General features: G+C 41.1%; 1 protein-coding gene across 1 annotated transcript; it reads left to right on the top strand.

Moving 5' to 3' along the window:
- Positions 1-7199: 7199 nt before the first annotated feature.
- On the top strand, positions 7200-7724 carry LOC145575464 (uncharacterized). The gene has a single exon (XM_081633334.1). It carries the CDS (start codon positions 7200-7202, stop codon positions 7722-7724), a length of 525 nt encoding a protein of 174 aa, XP_081489460.1.
- Positions 7725-9384: the final 1660 nt, after the last annotated feature.

Below are 9384 nucleotides of genomic sequence, written 5' to 3'. Positions count from 1 at the left end.
TTCTAATGTATATCCTCAAAACGATATTTGTAAATCATTTAAGTTAATCTAGGATCGAACCACGGCAAGCAAAGTTTTATTCCTGCTTTCTAACACACATTTTTAATAGTAGTGTTTCTAGATTGTGAATGAATTCCACTATTCCCTTTAGATGATCATTAATTTTGAGCTAAATAATTTACACAAAAATCATATTGTGGTGTTAATTTGTTTACCTCAAACTGATTTTACATTTTATTCTGGAATTCTTGAACATTTCAATGGTTCCAACCTTTACTTTATTAAGTAATTATGGACTTATTTACTTAAATCGTTAGTAAAAGCAATAAAATAATTAAATCTCTTGCTAACTTTGAACTTATTGGTCCACACACATCATATGTATGAGTTCCAAAAGGTCATTAGCTCCTTCACCCTTTCAACTAAAAGGCAACTTGGTCATCTTACCTTATCAGGCATGACTTTTAATTCTCAAGTGATTCATAATCAAATAAGAATAAGAGTCCATTTAATTGTAATCTTTGGATGCGCTATTGGTTTATGTGACCTAACCTTAATTTGTTATAAGTAGGTTTTCTTAATCATCTAATCTTTATTTTGTGATCTACTTATATCAATGTCATAAAATAAAATTAACTCATATCTAGAAATAATGAAAACAATTGGTTACCTTGGTCATGGATTAACACTTGTCCAAGCCAAGTAAAAAACATTCAGCATCTCAACAGGAAACCGAAATATTGTCTCATCAAAAACGAAAATCATCTTAAATCATCATAGACTAATCAGAAATTAAAATTATGAAGCTTTCTCTGGCCACTCGAACATTTCTAGTGCACCTTTCAAGCTCCATTCCGATGCTAGCCTCACTTCTTTGTAGTTTCTACACAACATGAATAATGTTTAGCACTCCAATTTAGTAAATCATACCTAAGTGAAAATTAAAATGTTTATAACATAATATTAGGTAACTTTTACTTCACAATTTATCGTAGTGGGGACATCCTTGTTCAAGTATTGGCTTATTCTCCTTTTAGGTAATTCTCTGCATGATTTTTGAGTAAATCAACTAGCTTAACTGCAGAATCTTCATCATCTTGAGAGAGTTTCTCGAGGTCAAAACCATCATGTAGAGAATGCAAAATTAAGCTTGCTTTCCCACTTCTAAGTTTGCTTTCCCAATCATTGAAGTTGAGAAAATTAAGCTTTGTTTTAATTGTTGGTGGTAAAGAATCAATGTCATCATTGTTATGGCTACCCATCTATATCAAAATAAGGCAAAGTTTACTAATTATGTTTAATTAAAATTAAAGTACCATAAACGAATTATATAGGCAACTTTAAAAAACTTTATTCAATATTTATTGATCCCAATTGAATTTTAAGTGATTCCAAGACCCTTAATTTGTGTAATAGTTGATCGGAATAAGGCCCTACCATCAAGCATTACATTATCAAGGTGAATAAACTCTTTACTAATTACAACTCTTGTAATTCTTGGTTGAATAATTAACCATCACATGTTTAATTATTACCGTTTGCTTCAAGGTTCTAAACTCTTTAAGTAACCTTGTTGAGCATAAGCAATTAAATATATAGAACGTGATCTACCCCATATCGCCCAAGATAACAAGTAACACTTTGCTAAGGCCGACCCATCACTCACGATCGAAGGATTGTTAGGTATCTAATTGGAAAAGCAATCTCAATATTATTGGGACCTAGATTTATTATGTTGTAATTATTTAGTGAACTCTAGTGCATCATCAATCAACATAAACAAAATCTAACATGCATAATCTACTAATGCAATAAACATGACATAGTATGGCCCCTTAGTCTTAGGAAAACCAGAAATGAAATGCTCCCACTTGAACCTTTATGGATCTCCATCCATCTTGCTCCTTTGGGCCTTCACTTCATGGGCTTCTTTGGACTAAAATATTTAAATAACTAACGTATTTACTTTAAATGAAAGTTATAAAAATAATTAACGGTACGCAAACCGTATTCAGATTACAAAAATACATCACGATGCGCAGATAGTATTTAGAATTTATGATCCATACTAGTCTATATATAGCAACATAATATCATATATTATATAAAATGCCATATAATAAATCAATTAACATGCTTGTCTAAACTACAACATCGAAGGTTCATCATTAAGTCAACACATTTCCTAAAATATCTCATATTTTAAATCATAATTAGATAATATCATTTATTATTCATGACCAATTATAAAATATAATATATCTTAATTTAGGCATGAGATAGAATCAAATCATATTTTTATATGGAAAGATAAATCATATTTAATCTTCCATGATTGTCTTAATAGCTTTAGGAGTATCTATCCTAATTACTAGCCAATCAAATAATTTTAGAATTAATTATATCCTAATCTAATTATGGGATAATCACATTATTTAAATCAATTATTATCATTTTGGAATATGCTCAGAATATCATAACAAATATTATCCAAAATTAAACACTTTAATTATGGATAATCACCAAAATTAACAACTTAAATATGGATATTATCAAATTAATGAACTTTTGAAATATTTGATTTTATCCTAAATAATAGATTTTATCTCAAATCAAATCAATTTTATCCTAAAATAATCTGAAATTATCTTGAAACAATTTTTAAACAAAATAATTTTTTTTTGAAAACCGTGCGCCACCCATTGGCCACCGTGCGGTGGCTAGCTGCCTTTTAAAGCAACCACTGCCGCAAGGGCAGCAACGAGCAGCAACACTGCTGTGGCTGCAGGCCACCGTGCGTGGCCAGCCTTGGCTAGCCACAGTGGCTGGTTGCGACTAGCAGCCACTGCCACGCAAGATAGCAGCATCAGTTGCCTTAGCGTGGTTGTGGCAGCAGCCGTGCAACACTTTCACACTATTGTCTAGCCACCCCGGACCACCTGGTGCTACCTGGTGCAGGTGCTTCCCGGCCACCCTAAAGGGCGTGGTGCAGGACTGGTTTAACAGCTTGCCAGCCGGGTGCATTAAATGTTTCACTACTTTAAGTTTATTGTTCATCGAAAACTTTTCTTACAACATTCCCCCAAGGAAGACCAGCCTCAACTTGGCCACAATCGTCCAAGCAAAGAATGAAGGTTTGCGCTCGTACGTTCAGAGGTTTAACCAAGAAAAAGCCAAGAATCAGAATCTACCGGATGAAATGGCCTATTCAGAATTTCTCCGGGGATTAAGGCATAATGGTTTTAAGTTTGACTTGGTAAGGAAAAAGGTTCGGACATACACAGGTGTTCTATTGGAAGCCGAGGCCTATATTGAAGCAGCTGATTTCTGTTCACTTACAAAAGCTGAAGTACCGACCAAAGGAGCTGAGAAGAAGCAACCTTCTCAGCAAGACTTGGCCGGGAACAAGAAAGAAGGAAAGAACAAAAGAAAAGAAGTCTGGGTGACCGACAGCCAACAGACAAAAGCCAAAAAGGCCAAGAAGTACGAGCCGCAGTACGAGTTCACCAAAGATTGTTACTCAATCCTGATGGAAATTAAGGATAAATTTGAGTTTGAAAAACCCCAACCGATGAGAGGTTCGTCCCATTATCACAACAAAAACAAATATTGTCATTACCATAAGGATTTGGGACATGACACGAACGAGTGCATCAATTTGAAAAGGTTGTTGGATAAACTGGCCGAAAAGGGCATGTTGAATTCGTATGTATTGAAGACAATGTTCACATACACTCGGACATACAACAAGTCTGAAAAGAAAAAGAAAAATGACAAGGAACATGATGGAAATAGTACCGATTCTGGTTTAGTGGCCGTAATATCAGGCGGCTTGGCTGCAGGCGGCCCTACCATGAAAGGAATCAAGCAAGATGCTTGGAAGCTCGGCAAAGTGATACAGACTGAAGGGGTGAAGGTTGAACCCTGCCAAAAGTAATGGTCAGTGAGTCAGACCGAGGTGAAGTCAAAATCCTGCACAATGACCCCATAGTGTTCATATAAAGATAGCCAATTTAAAAGTTGGCCGGATTCTAATAGATACGAGAAGCTCGTCCGATATCATCAACTTGGCCGCCCTAAAAATTTAAAATTCCCAGAAGACGCTCTCAAAGACATCACCCACCCTTTGGTTGGGTTCGGGGGGGACATCATTCACCTAGTCAGACACATAGACTTGCCCGTCCGATTTGGGCAGAAAGGGGAAGGAAGGGACATGGTTGTCTGTTTCCTAGTGGTCAAAGAGCTTACTGGCTACAATGTCATACTCGGCTGCCCCATGCTGAACGCAGCAAAGGCAATAATCCTTCCTCATCTGATGTTGTTAAAGTTTGAGAGGTCGGACAGGAAAATTGGTTCAATCGAAGAAAGTCAAAAAATGGCTAAGGAGTGTAATCAACTGGCGGTAAATCAAACAGTATGCGGACAAGGAAAGCTGTCCGAGCCAAAAACCAAAGAAGGGTCACTTCAAGCATACCAGGTCGGCCAGAAGCGAAAGTCAGCCATGGCCGACCAGGCATAGCAGTTAATAACCGTCGGCCGGCCAAAAGAATTGAGGCCCCAACCGGCAGGCGATCACCAAGATATAGTGCTTGACCCCGATCAACCTGATCGGACGGTCAAGGTAGGCACTATAGCTATGGGTCTTCTTGGAGACGACCTAGTCAAGCTGCTAAGGGAATTCAAAGATGTGTTTACATTTGAAGTCAGTGAAATGCCAGGTATAAGCTCAGACCTGGCCGTGCATAAGCTGGCCATGAATCTAGTCATTAAACTTGTCCGACAGAAGAAAAGAAATCATTGAGAAGAGCGGAATCAGGCGACGACAGCAGAATTTAGAAAGCTGCTGGACGCTGGTTTCATTCAGCATTGTTACTACCCAGACTGGGTAGCTAATGTAGTTCTTGTGAAAAAGCCGAATGGAACTTGGAGAATGTGCGTAGATTACACTGACCTGAAAAAGGCATGCCCCAAGGATAGCCTTCCCTTACCCAAGATCGACCGTTTGGTTGATTCTACGGTCGGGCATGCCCTTATAAGCTTCATAGAAGCATAGTTCGGATTCCTTCAAATCCCTTTATGGGAAGAAGATCAAGAAAAAACAGCATTTGTGACCAAGCAGGGGCTGTACTGTTACAAAGTCATGCCGTTCGGCCTTAAGAACGCCCCTGCTATTATTCAGAGACTTGTTAATACGGTCTTTAAGGATCAGCTCCGCCGGAACATGGAGGCGGCACAAGATCTCCGAGAAACATTCGCCGAACTCAGGCGGCACAAGATGATGTTAAATCCAAATAAGTGTGTCTTTGGTGTTGAGTCCGGCAAGTTTCTTGGATTTTTGATCGATCAGCGTGTGATTGAGGCCAACCCTGAAAAAATTCAAGCCGTCTTGGATATAAAGTCGCCAAGAACAATCAAAGAAGTGTAAAGATTAACCGACTGTTTAGCCGCACTCAGCCGATTTTTGTCAAGATCAGGGGATAAGTGTCGATATTTCTTTCATACCATCAAGAAGAAAGCCATGTTTGAGTGGACAGAAGAGGCCAAGGAACCATTCGTACAGCTAAAAAGCCATCTGCATACATTGACTCGGCTCGTTAATCCACTCAAGAATGAGAAGCTATATATGTACCTTACTATCTCAGAGCATTCTTTGAGTTCCATCCTGCTTGATGAAAGGGACGGACGCCAGATCCCAGTGTATTTCATTAGCCATGTTTTGCATAATGCCGAGCTTAGGTATCCCCCTATTGAAAAGTTTGGCCTAGCATTGTATATGGCGTCAAAGAAGATACGGCTATATTTTCAGGCGCATTCAATTGTGGTTTATACAGACCAGCAACTTAAGAAGCCGTTTGCAACTTTGGAAGCCAGCGGCCGCATGCTTAAATGGGCCTTAGAAGTGAGAGGTTTCGAAATCATGTTCAAGCCCAGGAAGGCGATCAAGGGGCAAGCCTTTACTGATTTTCTGCCTGAAATGACTCGGCCGGACTTGTAGTCAGCAGGAGACCAGATATGAAAGGTTTATGTAGATGGTAGTGCAACAGTGGCCGGATCCGGCGCGAGGGTTATTTGTCAGTCTCCTGAGGGAGATAAGTTTGAATATGCAATGAGATTTCAGTTCCAAGCCTCCGATAATGAGGTCGAGTATGAAGCCCTTCCGGTCGGCCTTAGAATGTGTAAGGCGGTCGGGGCAACAAAAATTGATGTAAGATTGGACTCTCAACTGATAGTCAGCCAAGTGAATGGTGACTATGAAGCTAAGGAGCCGACCATGACGATGTATTTACAGATGGTTAAAGAGGTGGCTGAGAGCCTAGAACATTTTACTCTGCAACAAGTCCCTTGTTCAGAAAACCATCAAGCGCACGCGCTCTCTAAATTAGCATCCTCGACATCATGTGACACTCCCAGATCAGTGTTTTGGGGGGTAAAGGTAAAAAGGAGTATTGATGCCGAGCCAATACAAATCATTGACAGAATCTCCACTTGGATGGATGGGATCATCTCATACTTAAGGGACGGGATACTCCCGGCTGACCCAAAAGAGCGTTGGCTGATGAAAAAGAGAGCAGCTTGGTTCGAAATGAAGAGAGGGGAATTGTTCAAGAAAGCTTTTGTGAAACCATACTTTAAGTGTATCACTCTGGAAAGAGGGCATGATGTGTTGGACGACCTCCACCAAGGGCATTGTGGATCCCATATAGGCGGACGAGCCTTAGCAGAAAAGGTTACCCATCTAGGGTATTATTGGCCGAGCATGAACGCGAACGCTGTGAAGATGGTGAAAAGATGTGATAAGTGCCAGAGATTCGCAACCTTGATTCACCGTCTGGCTAATAGTCTGTCAACCATAAGCAGTCCACTTCCCTTTGCAAAATGGACATGAACATCTTGGGGCTGTATACTCCAGCGTTCGGCCAAAGGCGGTATGTGCTTGTAGCTGTCGACTACATTGACAAAATAGGTTGAATATGAGGCCGTACGAGGGATTAAGTGGACGGACGTATCAGCCTTCATGTGGAAGTATATTATTACTCGTTATGGAGTACCTCAGTCCATGATATTTGACAATGGACCTCAGTTCAAAACGCGCCAACTCAAAGAATGGCTAAGTGACCAGGGCATCACTTATTGTTTTGCCTCAGTCGGTCGTCCCCAAGCCAACGGCCAGGTTGAGGCCTGTAACAAGCTGATCTCCAATGGCATCAAGCGAAAGCTTGAGAAAGCAGGCAGGCCTGTGGGCAGATGAGATGGTTAATGTTTTGTGTTCCATACGTACTATAGTAAAGGGCTCAACAGGAGAAACCCCATTTTTCTTAGTCTATGGTGCTGAAGCTGTGCTCCCAATTGAAATGTACGAGCCCACTCTTCGAGTGATGCTACATGATGAAAATGCCAATTGGGAAGCTATGAACACTGCCTTAGATTTTCTCCCAGAGGCAAGAGGCAACGCAGCACTTAGACATGAGGTTTACCGTCTTAGAATGACAAGAGCATATAATCACCGAGTGTCTAAGCGGCCGCTGAAAATGGGTGATTTGGTGTTAAGAAAAATGGAAGCGGTAGGCCGGACTAATGAGGATAGAAAGTTGACTCCAAACTGTGAAGGGTTGTACCGAATTAGAGAAGAAGTCCGAGATGGCACTTACCGACTCAAAGCCTTGGATGGCCGTCCGATTCCTCGTACTTGGAACAAGGACAATCTAAAGAAATACTATGTTTAAGTTTTCTTTTACTTAGCCAAAAGTTTTATATACAGTTAGGTCTTGATGACCGAGCAATGTAATTAAGGCTGCATGGCCCCAACAATGTAATTTTGACGAATTAATGAAAAAGTCAAGTGTTGTTATCTTATTTGGTTTGTTTATATCTTTCGATTATTCAGCAGAAATGCCGAGTAAAAATAAAAATAATAACGATGCTGCTTGCAACATACCAGCTCGGCCTTTAAAAGAATGAACAAAAATGCCGAATAAAAATAAAAATAGGGTCAGTTGCAACATAACAGCTCGGTCGTAAAGGGTACAACCCAGCGACCGTGCAATTGTTTAAGCAAGGGAATCCCAACGTCAAAGAAAGCGTCCGACCACAACTAGGACGGACGATTAAGCACAAAGGTAGCCTAATTTTGTCTAAGGAATTTATGCCCAAAAAGGGGGTAAGGGCATACCTAGGCGTCCTAGCCCAGCCAAAACCTAGAAATTTCCGAGTTGAGATATTACTTGAAATTTCCTGAGCATGTCCGAGCGATAGTTTCAATGGACGGCTCCAATAAAGCCAACTAGACGGTCGTATACCTAATGTTGATTCGGTGTTTACCTACTCCAAGGGCAATCATGATATATGATTTGATTAACTTGCTAGTATTCATACCCTTCAAGGTATAAAATTTACCAAGCTAATCAAACCACTTAGAATTTGAACCAGGCGATCGTCGAATAAAGGGGAATACCCCTAGTGCTCGTACGAAAGCAATAAAAAGTATAACAAAGTGCGCAAAATTTGCTAAGTATGGAAAAAGCATAAAAACCGCTCAGAAGGTGGCAAAATTTAAATAAAATAAAACCGCTCAAAAGGCGGCAAAATATCTTACACAACCGCTCAAAGTAGGCGGCATTAAAATTAAAATTGTTCAGTGATAAGAAAATAAACTAAGTGCTAAAAACAAAATGACTGAAGCTTGGCAGCTGCTGATGAAGGACCTAAGCTCTATTCAGCCAAGTTATCATCTTTGGCAGGCTCCTCTATGGCCGACTCTTTCTCATCAGCCGCGACGAGGGTGGACGGATCCTCAGCAGGCACCTCTTCGCCAGTCGGCCCCACCTCTTTCTCGTCCTCACCTTCGTCCACCTCCTCCTCATCGTCCTCATCCCCCTCGGATTCGGTCAGGGTCACGACCAGTTCAGGAGGGGGCTGCCCTACCTTCTTGGCCTCTTCCCTAAGGCAGACAAAGTTGAGGCGCTTGGTGAAGCGCTACTGGTAATAGGCGGCCTCACCCTCGTCCACCATTAATTCGAAAGCCTCAAATAAATGGCTCTTCAGCCTTTCTTCGGCGTTATGCTCGATGCGGATGATTTCAGTAGGGCTGGGCGGCCGAGGTGCCTTCAGCTGTTCGGTTAAGTCTGAAACAGACTTCTTCAGAGATTCCACCTCGGCCCCTGAGGGTGTCCGCCTCTACGAGGGCCACTTGAAGGTTTTGCTGGGCCAAGGTTAGGTCTCCTTTCAGATTCTCGGAGGCTTCGAAACCCTCCTTCCATTGTTGGGCGGTAAGAATCGTCGTGTCCCTTTCTTGCTGAAAGGTTTCCCTTGCCAATGTCTCTTTTTCAAGAGCCTTGCCCAGCTTCATCAGACCTTCAGTTTGCCGCGCCGCCTTGTCGGACAACG

This window comes from Chenopodium album, chromosome 13, assembly GCF_948465745.1.
Source record: "Chenopodium album chromosome 13, dcCheAlbu1.1, whole genome shotgun sequence".
NCBI lineage: Eukaryota > Viridiplantae > Streptophyta > Magnoliopsida > Caryophyllales > Amaranthaceae > Chenopodium > Chenopodium album.
Note: the sequence above shows the minus strand (reverse complement) of the source record. Positions and strands in the feature narration are given on the sequence as shown.

Excerpts from the sequence above, each read along its gene's own strand:
- LOC145575464 (XM_081633334.1), top strand. The coding sequence starts at position 7,200 with ATGGCATCAAGCGAAAGCTTGAGAAAGCAGGCAGGCCTGTGGGCAGAT.